The sequence below is a fragment of the Corylus avellana genome, chromosome ca4, assembly GCF_901000735.1.
Source record: "Corylus avellana chromosome ca4, CavTom2PMs-1.0".
NCBI classification, from domain to species: Eukaryota; Viridiplantae; Streptophyta; class Magnoliopsida; order Fagales; family Betulaceae; genus Corylus; species Corylus avellana.
The window spans coordinates 4,642,599-4,666,213 of NC_081544.1; the positions used below are offsets into that span (position 1 = coordinate 4,642,599).

Sequence of the window (23,615 nt, forward strand, 5' to 3'; positions counted from 1 at the left end):
AGGAGTTTTATCAACTTTTATGTGTGGGATGCGGGTTGGTGTAACCCAATTGATTGGTTTCGATGAGATGAAGGATGGGTAGACCGAAGAAGGTATGGGCTGGTCTTGGTTTATGTGTTCGGTTTAAAAAAAGAAAAAAAGAAAAAAAGAAAAGAAAAGGTAGTTGTGAGGGCCAATTGAGATTAAAGGAAGCATGTTATGGACAAATCTCGTTATTCTGTTAGTGTTCACTGGCTAACAAAACACAATAATTTTGGGTAGGCGGGACTAGGGTGAACTAAAACAGCACGCGGCATGCATGGCACGCTATTGCAATTTTTTTTTTTTTTTTTTTAAATTTTAATTAAAAAAAAAAAAAAAAAAATTTGCACTGGTGTGCATGGCACGCCGCGTGCTATGTATCACGGTCTGGCGGGACTGGTTACTCGAGAAAGAAAAAAAAAAAAGAAAAAAAAAAGGGGGAAAAAAATCACAATAAGGAAATTAATAAACTCTCAAGGATCGTTTTGTTCTCTGACATCATGATTGCTAGGGGCGATCACTCTAGCCACATCTGGGTGTGGTCATGAGCCACCTCAACCCATTAGAAGTCACTGTCACCCCAAGTTCCCAACCCACTAGAGATGACCACGAGCCACCATGGGTTTGTTTAAATGTCACAACTATCAATTTGTAAAATTTTATTAAAAATTGCTATTAATTACTAATTAGTCAATAGGGTTAAAGTATATTTAACCCTATACTTTTAGGAAACGTATGTTATTATCAATTGGAACCTCATGAACAATGTTTTTTATTTTTTAATACTCGAGATCCAGACCAACCCAACCAATTAATTCCACCCTAGGACCACCTAGCTAATTAAACGAAGACCAAGGACAATCATAAAGGTGGTAACGTTTCCATGCCTTGATCGTTTTCGTAGTTATTGATATTAAACATAGCTTCATGGTTCTTAAATTTCATATATGAAAAATTCTCTTTCCTGAATTTATATAAATCATTTAAAAACAAATTTATCTAATAGAACTTTCTGGCTTCCAAAACATTAATTATATATCTATACATAATACCAACTACAATGATGTTTTTTTTTCCCCCCCATTTCTGACCATTTACAATGTATAAATTCCAAAACAAGTGCAATGTGTTGGCTAAAGTATTACTTTTTCAATCTATTTAAAAAAAAAAAAAAAGTCAATTATAATTCTACTTAGTTAAAATATTAATCCCCCACTAATGTGTGGTTTATATATATATATATACACAAAAGCTACAAATATATAATTATGTTATATAGCAATCATGCATACAGTACTAAAAAAAAAAGAAAAAGATTTTGTAACTTCCAAATCTTGGATTAATAATCCAAAGTAATAAACAATTAAGACACAAGATTAATGTTTTTAAGCAGTAATTAAATTATCAAAGTAAAAATAACCCATATAAGTGCCTGGGTTTCCCCAACCATCATCATCAGAAGTACTCCAAATCAAGAAATTAAACAACTATGGTGATGAAGAAAAATCCTAGTACGGGTCGAAAAAAGACAGCGACCACAAAGATTCAAACAAAAAGTCATTTGCAAGTAACATTCTCCAAACGCCGGTCGGGAATCTTCAACAAAGCAAGTGAGCTTTGCACACTTTGTGGGGTTGAGGTTGCCATGATCGTCTTCTCCCCAGGCAACAAGGTCTTCTCTTTTGGTCACCCTAAAGTTGAGACAATTCTTGATCGATTTCTTTCAGCACCAGGCTCCAAGAAACACCAACTTCTTGAAGCCCATCGAAGCATTTACAACATTCATGAGCTCAATGTTCATCTCACTGAAATTCTCAATCAGGTGGAAGCTGAGAAGAAGCATGGAGATTTACTTGAGGAAATGAGAAGGCTTAACCAGAGAGAACACTGGTGGGAGGCTCCAATCAGGGAGCTTGGGTTGCATGAGTTGGAGCAGCTGAGGGCTTCAATGGAGGAGTTGAAGAAGAATATTATTGCTGTGATATTGAATGGTGGGGGGAAAGTTGATGATGAGTTTTTGGAGAGCAAGGCTGCTGCTTTCATCATCCCCAATGGACATAATCTGCTTTATTAATCAATTAATTTCTCAATTATATATGCATCTCTTTTTATTTTCTTAATTTCCCCACTTTTTAATTGTTTCTTTTTTAATCTTTTATAGTGATAATATTATGGTCTAGCTAGCTAGCTACTAGCTGCTAATTCCTCTTTCAATTATGATTGTAAATAAATAATTATGAGTTTGGAAATAAAGATTTGGCTTTTGGTATTGGTTCAGATTTAATTTTAAGTTTTTATGGGAAAGAAAAAAAAAAGAAAAAAAAAGGTGAAATTAAATCTGGATTGTTGATTATTTATTTATTTTTTAAAGCACTTTAAGCCAAATCCTGAAAATAATGTACCTCCATTGCAAGAGACAAGCTGCAACAATTTAGTGTTATATGTGGAATGAGCTCAAGAAGAATTTAGGAAAACAAGCCAATTACTAGATTGCAAAGAGTTCACTAATTATTTGCCATTTTTGGCTGCAAATGATATAGGGCATTGCTGGTTTTTTTCTAGAGTAAATTAACCTAGAGGGGCATTAATACCAATGGTCTTTTAGGTTAGTTGTACATCTCTTTTCTTCCAAAGGAAAGAATGGAGTTTCACTGATATTGGGAATAAAGTCAACTAATAAAACTATAGGTGGTAATAGTTTTTGGATGGCCCGACCGGGGATGAAGCTCCTGCAAAATAGAGAAAAAAATTACTGGATTCTGTCGGTCTCTCAGGATATTGCAGGGAACACTCCGATAATTAAGTTAAAAATATCTAAGACAATGTTGTTTGAAGAGAGTATTCCTTTTATAATGAGGAAATCCTGAATATAACGCTTGAATGTTTGCCACCTCCCATATCCCTATGATTATTGCCTTATAATGGGCTGTTTTAGTTGGTCTTTTATTCCTGAATTCTAGGCTGAATGGGTCGCATATTTGGGTTGTTAGGCCCAATGGAGCAGCCAGGTCCAACAAGAGTTATTTCTGAATATATATATATATATATAAGTCTATGAATCAAAGTTTATATCCAGCTCTCTATAATCTATTAGCATTACTATAAAGTCAGTCAAAGAGTATTCTAAGCCTCTAAAATTACGTGTCATTTTATTTATTTATTTATTTTTTAAAGGCGCATCAGTGAAATCTCAGTGTCTAATCCTTTTCTTTTTTTTTTTTCCAGGAAAAAAAGAAGTTATTTTCTCCTCAACAATGGAATTAATTAGACTTTGAGCCAAAGTTTGTCCAAATTAAGAGCTAGACTCCTTCCACACCTAATTCCCACCCTTATAAACAATCAATTATTTTATAGTTTCCTTGCCTCCATTAAGGAATTTATTATATTAAAGGGGTTATTCATCTTCTATCTCCCTTTTCCACCATTCTTTTTCATTTTTATTTTTATAGAGTAATTATATTCATCATCTCCCAAAACCTACATCGCCTGGGGATGATGTAACGCCACCAAAACAAAAAAACGATGACAAGAAGAAGAACCTCCCAATTCCAATTCCTCAATTGCAAGGCTTTAACCAATAATCAACATGATTAATGGATCTAGCTAGTGAAAACTAGATTTTTGTGTATCAATGCCATAGTAGCTAATGAAGATAACTCTCTTAATTACATTGAACTATACAGCCAAAAATAAATAAATAAATAAAATTTTATTTTTCGGGTGGTACATACAGAAGGATTAGTGATTAAAAATTAAAATCATACAATTTTCTCAAAATCGATTTTTATTATTACTATATATTTAGTTTTGAAAAATATTTTGCTAAAATGTGTTCCTCTTTGTGCCCATACCTATTATCATTGTTTCTGTGTTTTCTGAGTTGCTTTCTGATATTTAATGTATCTTTTAAATTTGCCAAGAAAAATCACGAAAAAAAGGAAAGAAAGAAAGAAAAGATAACGCAAGTGATGGTACTATAAGATGATGGGTCTAGTCCAGTTTCATTTAGATTTCAATAAATAAACACATTTTGTCAATAAAATAAAACAGACCAAATAAGATATTAGGGCTGACTAGAGAATATTCGCCCCAAGTTATAAGGGGAGAGGATTCTATATGCCAATTTTGTAAGGAAAGAAAATTTTCACACAATTAATTTTTAGGATTTTCATATTGCATTCCAAGATTTCTTGTTATTTGTTTTTCTAGAGTCATTAAAAGAAAGGAAAATTATTATTTTGAATAATGCTAGAAATTAAATTTGTCTTACAACTATATATATCTTACAATGCTGGCTGACATGTCAGTTTCAACTAACATTTGTTGTCTGTTTTTTTTTTTTTTTGTTGGGAAACTGACTTAACTCTCTTGAACTTTCAATGCTTTTACAATCATCTCCTAAACTTTAAAAACGCTTAATTTAGTATAACCAACTTAAAAAAATTTGCAATGTTAACAATTCGTTGGGATTTTTTGTTAAGAAAAACATAACATTTCATTCAATAATACCACGAGTATAACACTCTTACATCACAGAGCAAAGCTCTGAAGCAACCATAGCATAAAGCTACAAGATTACCAGGTTTAGTACAAAATTCGAGACCAATCCGCTAACTCATGACTAAAATCAGATTTAGTACTAGATCTGTGACAGACAGACTCATTTAAATGCATGGATAACAATTATTCCTCGACCCTAAGAGCAGAAAGACTCACATGCCGAAACTCTTTCTCCTCGACCCGAAGGCCAGGATAATGATCACATCCACAATCCAAAGGTCTGGACCAAAACTAATTAACCCGAATGCGACATAGATCGAATGAGAGAAGAAAGAGCCTTATTACAAGCCTAACAAAACAGGGAAATTAAACAATACAGGAAAAAAAAACACACGCCAAAACACAAATACATCTTAAAAAAGCAACAACACAGGGAAATAAAACAAGAAAAGAAACAGCACACTCCGATCACGCACACGCCGGGAACCGAAAACCGAAGGGGCGATGGAAGCTCATCGCAGCGGGGACTCGTCGAAAGGCCCAAGAGTGGATGGTGGATGGCGAACAGGAGCAGAGAAGACCGGCAAAGCAGGACCTGAAAACAACCACAAACAAGAAAAAAAGGGGAAAAAACAACAAGGAACCACCAAAGCAGGAAAAAAACAAGGAAAAAGGAGAACAAAGTGGGAAGACGATAGTCGGAAGGGAGCCGGACCCGTGCAGGCCGAAAACCGCCGCGTAAGGGGCGTGGGAGCTCGACGCGGTGGGGACGCATGAAAGAAAACCCTAATAGCGGGCAGTGAAGCGGCAACATAGGTCGGTGGCGACCACAGACAAAATCCGAATCCACAAAGAGCCAAAACACGGCCAAGGAGCCTGCTGCAGAAAATGAAGGCGAGGGAAGAAAAGCTGCAGGGAAGGGGTAAAAACGGAGAAAAACAGAGGGGAAAAGGAGCGACAAGGAAGGGGAAGAAATGAGGCACTAGAGCTAGGGCATCAGGTAAATAACTAGCACCGAAGCGAAGAGGACGAGGAGAGGAGGGAGGCAGCCAAACGGCCAACCCTCCTCCCCTATATGGCTGAAGGATTTCGCTTTTCTCTCTAGTGGTTAGAGAGAAAAGAGACGGTTAGGGTTGTAAATGTTAGAATTACAGGGATTTTTTTGTTAAATCATAATGGAGGATGACAAAATACCCATGTTTAAAAATTAAAAATAAATTAAAAGAAAATTTTGTTGCTGGGCTAACCCACAAACAAGTTGTGGGTTCTTTTTTTTTTTTTTTTTTTTTTTTTTAATTTTAATAATTTAAAAATTAAATACAAAAGTATAAGATACATTTTACGTATACTCCGCCTGATTTAACCCAAAACTTAACTATAATTAAGAGTAATATTGTAAACTTTTTAAAGTTGAATACACTAAATTGAGAGTTTTTAAAGTTTAAAAAAATAATTGTAAAAACGTTAACTGAGGTTTTTTCTCCTTTTTTTTAAAAAAAATTTTTATTTTTAACAATGACTAATCCAAGAATTACTTAGAACTCACACATCAACTTTATGAGATATGGTAAAAATATGATTTCTAACATTATTATTATTATTATTATTTTTCTGCTCTTTGCTACCACATTTGACCATTCTCAATATTCAAAAGTTTTTCAAACATGTCATTACAGCGAGATCTCCTAATTTTCTGGTGATTGACAATTAAGATAAGATATAATTATAAGCATAATAATAAACTTAGGCAATCAAATATTTTGGTCACCATTATTTTTCCACCGTTTGATTTTTTTTTTCTCCATCACAACCCCACGTTTGATCATTATTATATATTTCTCTAGTTTTTGGTGATTGACAACCAAGAGAAGATATAATCATGAATCTAACACAATCAAATATTCTGATCTCAATTTCATTGATTTTGTATTTTATTTTATTTAGATTTAATTTCAACTAATTTCATTTATTGAATTTATTCTGGATGATTTAGATCGTACGGTAGCAGTAATAAACGTGACCGATTATATATAGATGTGGCATCATTATCGCCGTTCAAACTCTTTTCAACTGTGAGGATTAACTGAAATTACGGTATTTTCAGTATTACGCTTTTTTGAGGGAAAAAAAAAAAAAAAAACCCTAAACAGAAATAAAAACAATTACACCGCCTTCGTCTAATTTTTATTTCTGATCACCGTCTTCTTCATATTCACAGCCATGGATTCCAAAGAGAAAACCAAGAAGACATCGCAAGGCCGGAAAAAGATCGAAATCAAGCAACTAACGAAACGGAGCGCCCAGCATGTCACATTCTCGAAGCGCCGGTCCGGCCTCTTCAAGAAAGCGAGCGAGCTCTGCGTGTTGACCGGCGCGGAGATTGCCATTATAACGGAATCGCCGGGGACGAAGCTCTTCTGCTTCGGGCACCCGAGTGCAGACACGGTTCTCGACCGCTTCCTTGGCGGAAGCTCCTCCCATGCAGGAAGCTCAGCCTCCGCCGCGGCTGCGGCTGAGAACCCTTTGCCGGTGGAGGAATTTAACAGGCAGTACGAGGAGTCGCTGAAGGAGTTGGAGGCTGAGAGGAGGCGGTTGGCGGCGGCGGAAGAGGCAAAGAAGATGGGAAACAATAGGTTCTTGTGGGAGGAGCCGATGGAGTATATGGGGTTGGAAGAGCTTGAGCAATACTTGGCAGCCATGAAGGAGATGAGGAGTAGGTTGGCAGCAAAAGCTAATGATCTTCAGTCGAGGAATATTGCAAGCTCTATGATGTTACAGCCATCGTACAACTATGGCGTGGATAATCTGAGTTGGATTAATGTCGGTGGTACTGACAATGTCGGTGGTAGTGGTTTTGGGTTAGGGTTTGGAGGACAAGGGCATTGCAATTGAAGTTGGTGCATTGCAAGACCACTAAATCGATCTCGGACACGATCGTGTCTGCAAGAACTGAGGACTAGGTTAGTGTTCTTTTGCTTAGGATGGGTAGGAAATAGGATGTCTTGTCTTTTCTTTTTTTGTTTGTCTTTTTAAGAAGACATGGAAAAGAAAGAGATTGATGCATGAATATATAAGAGGTTGTCATGAATTCTGTTTTATAGAATTCTGTAACTTTTTTTGTCTTTTTAATTCACATATGCTTGTGGCTTTGTTCTTTGGTGGCATTGTGGATAGTAATTATATATGTTGGTTTGAATCATTCTTTTTTTCGTTTCTCTTTTTAAATTTACAAGCTATTTTCAAACTAACAAAAAGAAAAACACTGCTGGAGCTAGCAAGAGAGTCAGAAAAATAGTATTATCAGATTGCGGCTAATAATTTTGATTCCAAAGTAGTTAGACATGTATTACGATGAAAGTTCAACTCCCAAAATAAGAATCATCAATCCTATTATTATTAACCGCTTTAAGTCTCACTGATATCATAATAGGACTAAGCCATAGCTTGTCTCAGTCAAACTTGAATAAGCGTCTGCGATTTGCACTATCTAGGACAAGTGCCACTATGGTTACACCCATGCAAGTGCAACTAGAGTAGTTACGGTCTTTTTAATTAAAATAAATAAATACATAAAGAGTTATTATATCTGTCATTGTGAGGTTCTTTATCGTTATCACAAGAATATTTGATTCAAGTTTATTCATTCTTTTTTTTTGTTTTTTCATTTTACTTTTTTCAATTCCTTCTTTCTTTCTTTCTTTTTCTGATTCAATTAATTCAAATAATTGTATCTGAATCGATCCATCTCCAACTGTGGATGCTTTTAACCTTCCTGTTAGGATAATCTTTATTTGTTATATAACATATAACATTTTTTTTTTCCAATCAAAGTGTTCATGAGGATGATAGGATTTAACCATTTAGGAATTATAAAGAGGGTTTAAAGTACTGGAGATCACGTAAACAAGATTAAAGAGAACCCTGGGAACTTAATTGGTTGTGAAATTAAGAAACTGATGAAGAAACCATTGAAAACTAGAGGTATTTTGTATCACTTGCCTTCAAAAGTTTGAAATAGTTGTAGCCTTCATGACTAGGCCTAGTTTTCATCCAAAGTAAATTGGGAGAATTTTTACTAATTTAATCTATTAAATTGAATTGCGTGCATTTTGGATACATGTTAATTGAATAGACTGCGTTGAAAAAATTTTCTCTAACTAAATCTAGTGAACTAAATCACGTGAACTTTTTTAAATGCTTATGAGAATCACCTTCTCTATTAATAATGCATGTGAAAATAGCATAAATTTTAGATGTATATCAATTTAATAGATTAAATTTGAAAAAAAAAAAAAGAGCTTTGTCCTAAAATATTTGGTTAAGATATTTTCGGCCTCAATTTTCAGAAAAGCCCAACCTATGTTATTATCTCTACCCAGATCTCCGTCCAAAATCCAATTTTGGACATCTAGATCGAGTGTGGGCAACCAGCCCAAGCCTAAGTCTAGTTAAGGCCAGAACATTTAGTTTTTTTTTTTTTTTTTTTTTGGGGTGGGTGGAGTTCAATTCATAATATTAGTTGAAAAGTAATTAACTTTCTTTTTTTCTTTCCTTTTTTTATTTATGTGATGGTTGGCCACATGGCATCACTACTGTAACATATGTTCTTTTAAGGTCACGTTTGATTTATGGAATAGATTATTGAAATTGACTAGTTAATCTTAAGTATAATTATTTATTTGTTTGCTAACACATTATTCTTGTAAATAGTTTATTTTAATGGGACTACTAATCTTATATATATAGGATTAGCTAAGTCACTCATTTTTTAGTGGCTTAGCTAATCCTTAAGGAATTGAATACATTTTTCAAAAATATCCATATAATTGTTTTTTTCAATTTTAAACTTAAAACAAAATAAAAAATATGAAACATAAAGTGGTTGACTAAGTGGTTGATTACTCAGAAAAGAGGCTGGGGGTAATTGCACTACCCCTAAACGCCTGATGGGACCACCCCTGAGCTGTTTGGGGTGGTGTGACCACCCCTATTGCATTTTGGGGTGGCTGGGGTAGCCACGGGCAGCCACGGAGCTCCTCTAGGGTGGCCATGGCCGCTACCACCCCCGTTTCTTATTGGGACATTTTACAAATCAAACAAGACCTAAATATGTGAGAATAATAATTCTATTAAACACCGCTATTATACAAGATGATAATGTGGGCTAATTTTTGATATCATAAAATTGTATAAGAGCGGTATACATAACAACGGAATTAAGTATTAAATATCATTACAGTTTCAATTTGGAATCAAACGGATCCGAAGAGAATTTGGGGTGGATCCGACAGTACAAGTGGAGGCTGTCTTGTCGCTAAGCGACGATGGAGCTGGACAAGTAGGACAAAATAGAGGCTGCCTTGATGCACGTGGTCCTGCCTTTAAGAGGCAACCTTGGCAAATCGGCGAGGCTGCTTGTCAAATTTCTCATTTGGGTTGTTTACTTTAAGTAGATATCTCAAATTATTATAATAATAATAAAAAAAAGGGGGGTTTGGATAGCTATAGCCTATTGATGCAGTCGAATTATTCCCTTGGCTACAAAAGATGGTCCCACGACCATCTGTGCTGGACTTGTGACAGCATGTTTTGATTGAGCAATATGACTTTAGGGTGGTTTATGATGCTTAAAGTAATCTTGAAGCCAAATTGTCCTCAGTCATTTGCAATGGGGATTGGTTTTTGGAGATCAACTAGATCAGAAGCTCTACTTAATATTCAAGCTAAGCTTTCTAAAGTTAGTTTGGGTCAATGTGATAAATAAATTTGGACTGTTTTTAAGAAGGGTGTCTATGTTAATTTAGAGACTTGAGAAGTCCTTAGAAAGAAGAGTGCAAAGGTTACTCAAATGGGGTTATAAGGGTGAGGTCCAGTATTGTTTTTGCCATAGTCAACTGGAAACATGTGACCACATTTTATTTGAATGCAACTTTAGTTTCAGAATCTGAAAATTTTGCATGTTTCGTTACAGAATTGATATGCCTCCTGTAATATGGGATGATTTTGTGCAGTTAGGCTATAATAGTTGGGGGAAGAACTCCCTTAATTGTTTGATATATCGATTGGTTCTTCGTTCTATGGTTTATAAGTTTTGGCGCGCAAGAAATAAGCTTAGAATGATGGTATTCCAAGTACTGAAGAGCAGCCGTTGAAACAAGTTTTCTAGGAAGTCAGGACTAGACTTGCTGAGAAAAGAGGGTTTCCTAGAACTAGGGAGAATCTTTTGTTGTGCTCTTTGAGGAATTTACCTACTGCTATACTATGTAATGTTGGCTTGTAGGTTTGTTTTTCCCTGTTTTGGTTTTCCTTTGTAAGGGTTTGTAATTGTGTTGAGGAGTTGCTCTCTTTTGAGCTTTGCATTCTTATTAATCATAATCATAATAAAAAATAAAAATAAAATTAAAAAAAACCTAACTGTCACTTTGGCCAAAGAGATGATTCAACCAATCCTAATGACTAATTTAAGGTCAATACCCGTTTTGGAGTGTGATTTTATTAAGTGCGATTTTAAAAATTACGTTTTAAAATTTTTCATTTTTTAAATCACTACTTTTTAAAATTATATAGACGTTTGGTAAAACATGTTAAGAAGTACTTTTTTTTTTTTTTATCAATTGAGTGTTTGGATAACATTAGTATATAATTGTGGTTTCATGGCCAAATAGGCAAATATTGTTTTAAGCGAAATCGTGATTTTAGTTTAAATTCGTACTTTTTCAAATAAGTACCCCCTAGTCAGCTTATATAAATCGCGAATTTTTTCACAATTTTAAAATTTGCGTTTTTAAAATCGCAATCCGAAGTATTTCAAAATTACGATTTTATTTAAAAACACAAATTATTTTTTTAAAACGTACTCCCAAACAGACTCTTAGTCGAACCAGTTTTATAGGGAAATAGAATGATTTAGCAATCCCTAATTATTAGTTTAAGGGTGGAAACCACTCTTTTTGTCCACTAAAAAAAATTCGCCAACTACGATAGCTACCCAATCCACCTTACTTTCTTTTTTTCTTTTTTTTTTTTAATTTTTTTATTTACTGTAATAATCTTGATCATTCATTTAAAATAAACAAATCAGATCAAATGTATTACATCAATCTCAATCCCTCAATTAAGGAATTAAAAAGTATTATTATTATTTAGGGTTTAAATAATAATTGCTTTGTGCCCTATCCATTAAGAGGGGGAAAAAAACAAATTAGAGAAGGGTACGTTGAGGCTAAGTTACTTAAAGTAAATTGAATTTTTTTTAAGAGATGTTTGACTTTTTTTTCTTTTTTTTTAATACGTGTCGGATTTCTATTTAAAAATGGAAAAAGAAAAAGAAAAAAAAAACAAAACAAAACAAAAGAAAAGCTCCCATGTTATAAAATGTGTTGTTCATGGCTCCAATAGGTCTTCGATAAACATTAAAAAATTAAATGAAATCTCTCGCAAACTCTTAAGTTTATTTATTTATTTGTTTTGCATGACTATTTTTTGAAGTAATTCAACGTTATTGGTCGCAATGACATGGGTCTCTAATTTTTCACTTAATTATATAATAAACAAGTTGAAAACAGACGAGGTGGCAGTCTCATGTGGTCTCAGTGGGACCCATGTTCTGTTTTTCCGGATTATCAAAAAAAAAAAAAAAAATGGGACCCACTAAGGTCACGGTACAGTCCAAAGACACTCCTTCCTCCGGCTGAAGTACGCAACAGCTGTTTAATAGTTGTAGCCAATCAGAAGCCGCATTGCAGAGACAGTAAGAGAGAGAGAGAGAGAATTGGGTTGGCATATTTGCAACTGCTGCCTGCTGGCAACCATATCGTACGTGCGCACTGAGAGTTCCAGCTCAGCCCCACGCATGCCATGAATTTTGTGCATAAGGGACAGCTACCCTACAGCATTCCTTTGGTGAGCTTGCGTAGACTTACTCGTTGACGTTGACCGCCTCTTTACTCTTTTCTGGTTTTTGTTCCGCAAAGGGAAAATAATAACTAACTCCATCTAATTCTGATATATTAGAGATATATTCTGATATATTATTAACGGGTAATATATCGGGATTGATTGTTGGGAATTCTCTGCAATTGTAAGAGCTCTTGATAAGACATTCTCATAATTATTTGGTTGGTTATAAATAAATAATTTTTTATTTTACAATTATTCATTATACTAATGTGGTAATTCTAATTAACCATTAAATAATTTAATGTTAAAAAAGAAAAAAAATTGGTAAATACTATAATTCTATTCAAGATTTATCCAATATTAAGGTTGACGTGACACTCAAATAATATTTTGATTAATCATTTTTAAATAATAATTAAAAGGATTTAATGACTAATTTGGATCCTTACGCCAACATTGTAAGATAATTATAAGATAAAAATATACTATATAACAATACTCTAAAAAATCTAAGAGTTAGTTGTGACTGTTACATTATTTTTATGAAATAAGTAATTTTATTTGTAAACTACTGTCATCGAATGATGTGACCATCAAAATTATAATCGGTCATTGGAATTTTTTTTCTTCTTTTACATAAATACTAATTCAATAACTAATTTTAATTCATATATTATCTAGAATTTCTTTTTATTATTTTTTTAATTTTTTTTAAATAAAAAATAGATGTGAACGTGCTACGTAAGCAAGAATGATGATACATGAACAATTGAGAATCCTAAGTAGAATTTTTCATAATTACTCTTTGTTATATTCATAGAATCATAATACAACATGTTTTATTTTCGTGGAAAAATGTATAACAAATCCCTGAGTCAACAATTTAAAATTTTAATATCCTTAAGTTTTTTTTCTTCGAAAATTTAGTCTCTGGATCAATTGAAATGACAATAAAATCCTTGCCGTTAAAATTTTTTAACAACCGGCGCCCTTAATTTTTTTTTTTTAGATTTAATTTTTTAAACTAAATTAATAAAAAATTAATATTTTATTAGAGTAAAACGATGCGTTTTGAATTTCTTTAACGTATGTTAAAAAATTTAAACGGCAAGAGTTTTATTGTCATTTCAATTGATCCAGGGACTAAATTTTTGAAAATAAAAAAACTTAAGAATATTAAAATTTTGAAGGATTGACTCAGGGATTTATTATACATTTTCCCTATTTTCATTATCCAATTTAAGCTTTTGAAAAAATAATTAAGTGCCAATTTTTTGTTTTTTTTAATAAACATCCAATCATCTTTCTTTGCTTTGATAAGGAAAGTGAAGTCGGTCGCATCAGATCATTATCCCCCACTCATATCTCATATTATGATCACCAGCTGTAAAAGTACAGGCTGTTTGCACTTCAAATCTCTCTCTTCTTTCTGCCAACTCTCTCCATCATATCTTCTTCAAACGTGCTCTACTTAGCCTCTGGAACGAAGACACCAACCAATCGAAGAACTCGGAAATCTCTACTCCAAAACCTTGCAATGAATCCGTGCCCTTTTGTGCGGATCCTCGTCGGCAACCTGGCCGTGAAATTTCCCATATCCTCCAAGGCCTCCTTCTCCGGCGTCCACCCCTCCACGTCCCCCTGCTTCTGCAAGATCAAACTCAAGAACTTCCCCACCCAGTACGCAACGGTCCCTCTGATCGCTCATGAAAGCCAAACCCATGACCGCTCCCTCGCCGCCTGCTTCACTCTCAACAAGACCCACGTCGACAAACTCGTTGGGAAGGGCAAGAACCCGGTCTTGCAAATTTCGGTCTACGCGGGTCGGAGAGGGACGACGTGTGGGTTGAACAGCGGGAAGTTGTTGGGAACTGTCACAGTGGAGGTGGATCTCCGCGCGGTGGAGACGAAGGCTAGTAATATTCACCAGGGGTGGGTTGGTATTGGAGGGAACAGCAAGAAAGGCGGCTCGTCGGCGCAGTTGTATTTGAGCGTTAGCGTCGAGCCGGATCCGAGATTCGTATTCCAGTTCGACGGAGAACCGGAGTGCAGTCCTCAGGTTTTTCAGGTTGTCCATGGCGATGTTAGGCAGCCTGTGTTTTCTTGCAAATTTGGTTTCAAGAACATGGTAGATCGAAGTTCACCAAGCACGTCAAGAAGTTGCTTGATGGGCTCTCGCAAGGACCAACAAACGAGAAAACAGAGAAAGGGATGGCACATAACCGTCCACGATCTCTCCGGCTCATCGGTGGCGATGGCCTCCATGGTCAACCCATTCGTGCCGTCCAGGGGATCCGATCGCGTCAGCCAATCCAACCCCGGCGCGTGGCTCATCCTCCGCCCAGGCGACGGCGCGTGGAACCCCTGGGGCCGCCTTGAGGCGTGGCGCGAGCGCGGCGGTTCCGACGCTGTCGGATACCGCTTCCAGCTCTTCTCCGATTCCGACGCCAGCGCGGCAACGCTTGCCGCAGGCGCCATCAGCTCCAAGAGCGGCGGAAAATTCAGCATAGACATGACCTCCAGCTTCGCTACCACGACCCCAGTGCACACCCCCAAAAGCAGCTGCGATTTCGGGTCCGGATCTTTCGCATCGTCCAGAGCGTCCTCTCGATCCGGGTCAGGATGCGGGTCGGAGCTCGGGTACGGACCTCTTCCACCACAAGCACACGCGGGGTTTGTAATGTCGTCTACCGTGGAAAGAGCAGGGGGGTGTAGCCAGCCCGAGGTGGAGGTGAGCGCGCAGCACGTGACTTGCTCCGAGGACGCGGCGGCGTTCGTGGCGCTGGCTGCGGCCATGGATCTCAGCATGGACGCTTGCGAGTTGTTCTCCAAGAAGCTCCGAATGGAGCTCAGGCAGTAGTAGGGTCGGGCTTTGTCGTTTTAGCGGTGTTAGCTCGTCGTTTTAGTGCATTCTTTGATTCTAGTGATAAAATAACAGCGATTTTTGGCTGTATTTTCCTGATTAAAATTTTGTAAAGCGAGGATTGATTAGGCATGGAGGTTTTTTTTTTAATTCCTTGTGCCTCTATTTTGTAGAGATTGTTTTTCTTTTTCTTTTTTTCCAATTTTTGTTGGACATCGATCCATGCGACATTGTGACCTATTGCAAAAACAATGAGAATCCTATGTTTTATTGACAAAAGTATTGATGTTTTTGATTGCATAATTGCACCATTGAGACAGGCATCCTCCGAGGGATGCCAGAATACATTCCCCACACCATCTTTCCTCTTTTAATATTTTGATTTTTCAAAAAACTAAAAAACAAAAACAAGAGAGAGGAGAAGATAAGGGGAATGAAAAATAGCATTTGCCGGCATCCTCTCCATTCATTTCTTTTAGGAGAAATTATTTTAGTCTTATTAATTGATGATGAATCATGAGCATAAAACTTACATTACAAAGCAAAATGTCTGAGAAAATCATAGTCGAAACTATAAGGTTACAAATCATAGATATTTAACAATCTAAGATTCAAGACCTATATATGACATCAAAATTTGATAACCGATGACTAATTTTCAGTTGCAACAATAGGTCTGCTCTAAACAGACTTAATTTGATATATAGGTAGCAACATCTTCTTACCGAAACTCATCTTCCTCGACTCGCAAGTTAAGAAATTATTCACATCTTCAACCCAACAGGCAAGGATTACAAAATACAAGAAAAACAGGAGAAAGCACAAAACACCATTGGAGGAAGACTGTCGGATGATTCTAGCAAGAAAACGAAAAAAACTACGGACAAGCGCGTGCAAGTCAAGATCCGTCGCAGGGTTGCCGAAATCAGAAGTGACATGTGCTGTTGGAAGTGGGCGAGGCCGATGCACGCGATGGAGTGGCACGTGTCAAGGTAGGTCTGACAGAATAACATAGATCGAGTTTTGAACATTCCGATCCAAGAACCCCATCAACTCCAGAAAAAAGACACGACATAAATGGTAGACGGCACACTCGGTGCGGTGGGGCTTGAGCCTGTAAGAAAAAATAATAATAATAATAATAATAATAATAATAATAAGCAAAAGAAAATGAGAAAGTCAATTAGTCATATTGTTATTGCTTGGCATGCACAAATGATCTATTGTCATGAGAAAGTCATGTCCAAGCATAAGAAAATGTAATTCTTACATTCTTATTAAATTGGTTACAACTTACATGTTCCTTTTTATTTTTCTTTACAGTTTTTTTTTTTTTTTTTTTTTTTTTCTAAATTTTAGCCAAAAATAAAAAACTTGTAACCCTATATTTGAATAAGTGGTCAAATTTCATCTGATTTTTTTTTTACAGAATATGATTTAAACTACATGTTATAGAGGCTAAATATGATAGTATGCTCCAATTGTTACCTTTTGCGATATGCCATGCTTATCACAATGTGTTAAAGTATCTCCAACAACAGCTCTAAAACTTTAATATTGTCTAAATTCAGATAATATGAGTCAAATTTTTTGGCCAACAGATTATTGCATATGGTTTATCTAAACCATAATTGTACTGCTACAAATGTTCATATTTGTTTGTTATTTCTCTTTTTGTTTCACCATCTCCCTCATAAGAAAGTCTCTTGTCCCCTCTAAGGCTCATGGGTTGTGCACCGTATTTGTTTGGCCTTATAATAATGTATGATTTCATTTTCAACATAGACTACCTACATTTTTAAGTGCACACTTTTTGATATGGTAGTTAAAATTAGCATTAGATTCAGAATCTAATCATAATTTATCTAAAATTTAATAGTAATTTTTACTGACACCTTAACAATTGTGCAGTTAAAGGTATTAACTTAAGAACAAGTGTACCATTCTTCCCAATATGTGTAGAGCAAAAGTAAACACATACAATTTCAAATTCAGATTCAAATGAAAGAAAATAAAGAAAGAAGTGAATAATGGCCAACGACCATAGTCCTTTTTTCCCTTGGTAAACACTACAAAGTCATCAAAACATATTAGAAAAAACACCCACGAAGGAAAAAAAAAGAGAAGAAAAAACGAAGGAGAAGAAAAAAAAGGAGAAATGGGGACCCCAAGGGGGAGTTAATGTCACTAGTAGGTAGAACAACAATAATCAAATTTATAATAATAGTAAAATCGGTCTTTTTTTTTTTTTTTTCATCTAGTGTGAATAATAAATAGGCAGATTAGCATATTTACTATTCATATTATAAACTTTGTTTATTATTTTTTGTCTCTTACTTTCTTTCTTTTACTTTCTCTCTCTCTTCTGCACTTTCTTTCACACACAAAATAATATTTAAAGAAAATAAAGTGTAGAATAGAGAATTCGTTGGAATGTGTATAGAAAAAGGAGTAATTAAAATAAAAGTTTGTACTTTTTTAGTAACTAGTTTGCTTACTTCTGCTGAAGATGCTCTAACAAAACCTGAATCCTTTAAAATAAATAAATAAATAAAAATGGGAAGCCCATCTAGTCAAATTATGGGCAAATCAATTTGGGTCGAAATGAATTTTATGAAAAAAGCCAAATTAGAATTAAATTCAAAAGCCATCATGCTTTAGCGATAAACGATTCTAACTTTCAATTAAGAGGAAGATTATGATTAATGAAGAAACGACTTCAACCGTCAGCACAACGGGTGAATTAATGTTTGCGCATTCAATACATCCATTATTATTATTATTATTATTATTTTATAAGTCAATACATCCATTATTGTTTGTCCTATGAAGCTCTTTACCTATCTTTTCGCCATTGCAGACTACCGTTAATACAACCTAATTTCATCGATTGGGTCCTGCCGTTTTAAAATTCAAAATTCCAAAAAATAAAAATAAAAATTCTCAATGAGCTGTCTAACATTAACTTTAGCTAAAGATTAGAGAGCTCAACCACTGATGATGTCAAATTTCACACGTGTCAATGATTTTGTCCTCTAAAAAAAAAAAAAAGAAAAAAAAGTAATATACATTATTATACACCATACCCATCAAGCTCTCCGTTTTAACCGTAGAGAACATGGTGCTTTGTACAATCTTTTATTTCATTTAAATTTGATTGGAGTATCCGTACAACACCATACATGGATTACTTCAATATAAAGGCTCCTACAAACATAGGTCATAGGATGCCCATTGAACTACATTAATATATATATGAAAGAAAGAACAAGCTGTACAGATGACAGGCATGAAGGATTAAAAAATGATAATAATGCATGCCTAATTATTCATCACTGTACAATATTTAATGGAGAAAAAAACACCCAAAAACTGCTGTTAGTTTTCAGCTTTATCAAAGAATCCAATTATCCTAGCACCTAAACCAACTCGCTAATACCTCTGCTGCAATAAAACGACAGACAACCACTAATGAAACGACAAAAAACCGACACTACTGCCTAAGCTCCTCTCGGAGCTCTTTAGAGAACAATCCGCAAGCGTCCATGCTGAGATCCATGGCCGCAGCCAGTGCCACGAACACCGCTGCGTCCTCCGAGCATGTCACGTGCTGCGCCCCCACCTCCACCTCCAGCTGGCTACACCTCCCTGCTCTTTCCACAGTAGACGACATTACAAACCCCGCGTCTGCTTGTGGTGGAAGAGGTCCATACCCGAGCTCCGACCCGGATCCTGACCCTGATCGGGAGGACGGTTTGGAGGACAAAGAAAATGATCCGGACCCGAAATCGCAGCTGCTTTTTGGGGTGTGCACTGGGGTGGTGGTACCGACGGTGGAGGTCATGTCTATGCTGAATTTGCCGCCGTTCTTGGAGCTGATTGCGCCGGCGGCGAGAGTGGCGGTGGCGTCGGAACTGGAGAGGAGATGGAAGCGGTATCCGACGGAGTCGGACCCGCCGCACTCGCGCCACGCCTCTAGGCGGCCCCACGGGTTCCACGCGCCGTCGCCGGGGCGGAGGATGAGCCACGCGCCGGGGTTGGACTGGCTGACACTGTCGGACCCTTGGGATGGCACAAACGGGGTTACCATGGACGCCATGGCCACTGTTGAGCCGGCGAGGTCGTGGACGGTTATCTGCCACCCCTTTCTTTGTTTTCCGATTTCTCTGTCCTTGCGAAAGTGTGAGCCCATTAAGCAACTTCTTGCTGTGCTTCGTTCGCTCATCGATGGCCTGCATATATATATATATATATATGATAAAGATAAATCAATACTCATTTGACAGTTAAATAACTCTTTTTTTTTCCCTTCAATTTTCTCAGCAACCAAACAAAAGAATTAACAGTAATTGTAGGATGACAATAACTAATTACCCAGATAAAGAACTTCGATCGTTGGCGTTCTTGAAACCGAACTTGCAAGAAAACACAGCCTGGCGGACATCCCGGTGGACCTGAAACACCTGAGGACTGCACTCCGGCTCGCCGTCAAACTGGAACACGAATCTCGGATCAGGCTCGGCTCTAACGCTCAAGTGCAACTGCGCCGCCGACGAAACTTTCCTGCTGCTCCCTCCGACAGCAACCCAACCCTTGTGGATATTACTAGCCCTCGTCTCAACCGCGATCAGATCCACCTCCACCTCGACAGTCCCCAAAAACTTCCCACCGTTGATTAATCCACACGCCGCCCCTCTCCGCCCCGCGTAGACCGCAATCTGCAAGACCGGGTTGTCGCCATTCCCGGCGAGTTTGTAATTGTCGATGTGGGTCTTGTCCAAAGTGAAGCAGGCGGCCAGGGCGCGGTCGTGGGAGGAGTGGGTTTGGCTTTCTTGAAGGATGAGAGGGACCGTGGCGTACTGGGTCGGAAAGTTCTTGAGTTTGATCTTGCAGAAGCACTGGGAAGCCTTGGAGGAGGCTATGGAATACTTCAGGGCTAGATTTCCGACGAGGATCCGCACAAAAGGGCACGGATCCATTGCAAGACTTAGGAGCGTTCTTGGTCTCAAAGGCAAACTAGTGTGCGTGCGACCGAGAAGGACTTATATAAGAGAGAGAGAGAGAAAAGGTCTGAGAGGGTAACAGGCTGTAAAAGTGCGTACAGCTGGGATTATATGTCAGATATGAGTGGGCGAAGATGACGTGGCTGACCTCGAATTTCCAATAAGAAAAAAGAAAAAGAAAGAAATGAAAAAAAGCAACGGCACTTCCATCTACACGTTACTTCAAAGGGTCAACCTAAGGAATAAAAGATGTGACTGGAACCATTCCAGTCAAAATTAAACATGTGGGAGTCGTGGGACTTGCCAAAATTTTGTGGCCAAGAAAAAATAATTCCTCTTAAATAATGTATTAAGAGTATTTATAATGACTTATTTATATTTTTAATATTAAAAAAATAATAACTAAAATCATTTTTTTAATATAACTAACTATTTTTCCATACTGGCATCCAAGAGCGTATCTAAACTTTTTTTTATTTTTTTTAAATAATTATTTTTAGAATTTTTTTATTCATTTTAATTAAAAAATTAATCCCCACAAGAACACCAAATGTACCCATTTGCCAGCAACAACAACACCAAATAAATCGTCCAAACCAAATCAACCTGCACCATCAAAACAAGAAGAATTTCCCAATCTCCACCACGAAAAGCCAACAAATATATATATATATATATATATGAAAAATAAAAAAAAATAAAAAAAAATAAAAAAAAACTAAAAAAACCCAAAAAAATAAAAAAATCCCTCATCCCATTGCAGTGGTGTGATGCAACGATAGTTTATTGGAGTATGAGATTGTTAAATCACTCATTTTCTTAAAAAAAGTTACCAATTGTATTCAAAACTTAAACCGATAGAAACTATTAAAAAATAAATGCGTTTGTGAATGGTAGATGTTATTTTTGTCTTTTTATTAGCCATTTTAGTTTAATAATTAAAAGGTTAAGGTATTGTGAGTGTACTAACATGATTTAATTAAGGGAAATAATATCAAAACATTTTGGGTAAATGCGTCAAATTTTTTTTGTTCCTAAGGTATTTTTTTTTGACAATTTACTCCCTGGGTTAATCGAAATGTCAAGAAAATTCTTAGCGTCAAATTTTTTTAACTGAAATTTTTGCTAAAATTAATTAAATTTTAAGATAATAATTAAAGGGTATAACTTCTTGATTTTTTTTTTTTTTTTTAAAAAAAAGAAAAGTGCCTTTTAGTTTGACGTGATATAAAAGAGAAAAATATTTATTAGTAAGTAAGAAGTTTATTTATTTATTTTTATTTTATGAGATATGCAAATAAGAACTCTCTAAATCTATTGGTGTTTTCTCAAAACAAGCATGTTTAATATTTTTTTAAATTAATATATATAGTTAAAGTAATGATTAAGTGATTAAATTTATCTCTTTCTAGAAGCTTGCTTTTAGGACAATTGGTGATTTAACATGATATAAAAGCCAAAGGTCCTACGATCAGACATTAACTCTGTTAATTCACCCTCAATTTTTAAATTAATTAAATATTTCACGTATTGGGCCTTACCTATTAAAAAAGAGTTTGAGCCTATACATGAGAAGGAATGTTAATAGATTTCCCCAATTTTTAATATTTCTTGTTAAACCCTTGCTATATTTGCAAAATTTTATTCTCAAAAGTTGATTCCCAAGTGATTAATCATCATCGTTGAGAAAATTTTGTAAGTGTAGAATTTTTCCTCTTTTTCACTGGGGTTGTGAAAACCTAGGGCTGTCAATTCAACCTGTGAGCTCGACGCCTAGTTTTATGTTTAGGGATTAAAGTTTTGGTTAAACGGATTCGGACATAAAAGGGTCAACCCGTTTAATAAACTTAACCCGCGATGCGCTAACTCGATACGAACACTACACGTAGTTTTAGGGTTGAGATTTAGGTTAAACGAGTTTGAGTCATAAACGGATCACCTATTTAATAAACATGTCGTGTTCGGATTAACATAAACGAATTTACGGGTTAATCGGGTTGACACGAATCTGACACGTAAACGTATTTTGCCAGCCCCTAGGTTTACTAACGAAATAAGAAACCCCATCTATTTCCAAAATTTCAGAGCTAGCAAACCCGGCTCAAAAGACTTGTAGATTATCCACATACATTGTTAGAGAATCCATCATCATGTAGAAGTAAACATTGTGTAGCACAAAACCTAGCCATTGATGAGAAGTTTCATCTGCAATCATGAAATCAATTAAATGTAAAATATAATGATAATTGTATTGTAAGTAAAATATGATGACAATTCAAAACATATTAACCTTTATTACTAATGAACTTCTAGACAAGAGAAAATTCACTCATTGAATTTGGAGGTTGAGTTTGAGGTCTATCTACAATAAAAGAAATTTGAGTTAAATGAAATAAAATAACTAAGTAAAAGTAAGTTTCAACTAATTTATAAAACATTTACCTTGCTCATCGTAACTTTCCTCAAATTCCTCCAACTCCCGATTGTCAATTGGGTTGTTCCTTATCCAATTTTGTGTGCAAATCAAGGCTTCAATGGTAAGTGGAGACAATAAACTCTTAAAAGGATCCAATACCCGTCCCTCGATGCTAAAGGCGGACTTAGAGGAAATAGTAGAAATGGGGATGGCTAATACATCATGGGCTATTTTTGCAAGGATAGGATATTTGAGTGCATTAATCTTCCACCATGCTAAAACATCAAACTCTTTTTTTGTTGCTTCACACGCATCTAAAAAATACCTATCTACTTCGAATCTATACTCCAAATTATTCTCTTCCATAGGGTGTTGGGAGAATAATGAATTAAATTTATCCATAGAATTTTTCGAGTTATCATCAATAACATTCGAGGAAGTAGCATTTGAACTTCTTATAGCCACATCAAATTGAGACATTGCATTCCTATGAAACTTATAAGGTGTTTGGGATTGCGATTTTAAAAACGCAAATTTTAAAATGGCAAAAAAATCTGCGATTTTCATAAGCTGATTAGAGGGTGCTTATTTGAAAAAAGTGCAAATTTAAAACAAAATCACGATTTCTATTAAAAAGATATTTGACGCAATAGTTACATTTTTTAAAACGGAAATGAAAAAAATACCAAGAATACCCACCTAAAATATATTAAAACCCTTATTTTCTCTTTTCTTTTTTTCTTCATCCTCTTTGTCTTGTTCATCCTTATTGGTAATTTGGTCATGAAACCGCAATTATATGCTAATGTTATCTAAATACTCAATTGATAAAAAAAAGTACTTTTTAGTATGTTTTACCAAACGCCTGTGTGATTTTAAAAAGTAGCGATTTTAAAAATATAATTTTTAAAAA

General features: G+C 35.7%; 4 protein-coding genes across 4 annotated transcripts; 3 read left to right on the forward strand and 1 right to left on the reverse strand.

Annotated features, from left to right (window-relative positions):
- Positions 1-1,510: 1,510 nt before the first annotated feature.
- On the forward strand, positions 1,511-2,095 carry LOC132177894 (agamous-like MADS-box protein AGL61). The gene has a single exon (XM_059590371.1). The coding sequence runs from the start codon at positions 1,511-1,513 to the stop codon at positions 2,093-2,095; it is 585 nt and encodes a 194-aa protein (XP_059446354.1).
- A 4,646-nt stretch (positions 2,096-6,741) lies between these two features.
- On the forward strand, positions 6,742-7,413 carry LOC132177895 (agamous-like MADS-box protein AGL62). Its single transcript, XM_059590372.1, has one exon. The coding sequence runs from the start codon at positions 6,742-6,744 to the stop codon at positions 7,411-7,413; it is 672 nt and encodes a 223-aa protein (XP_059446355.1).
- A 6,421-nt stretch (positions 7,414-13,834) lies between these two features.
- On the forward strand, positions 13,835-15,556 carry LOC132178503 (uncharacterized). The gene has a single exon (XM_059590931.1). It carries the CDS (start codon positions 13,958-13,960, stop codon positions 15,278-15,280), a length of 1,323 nt encoding a protein of 440 aa, XP_059446914.1. The 5' UTR covers positions 13,835-13,957; the 3' UTR covers positions 15,281-15,556.
- Positions 15,557-18,577: 3,021 nt separating this feature from the next.
- LOC132179512 (uncharacterized) lies at positions 18,578-20,264 on the reverse strand. The gene is made up of 2 exons (XM_059592248.1): positions 19,658-20,264; positions 18,578-19,515 (listed from the first exon to the last, which is right to left on the reverse strand). Exons 1-2 carry the CDS (start codon positions 20,260-20,262, stop codon positions 18,777-18,779), a joined length of 1,344 nt encoding a protein of 447 aa, XP_059448231.1. The 5' UTR covers positions 20,263-20,264; the 3' UTR covers positions 18,578-18,776.
- Between the last annotated feature and the right edge of the window lie 3,351 nt (positions 20,265-23,615).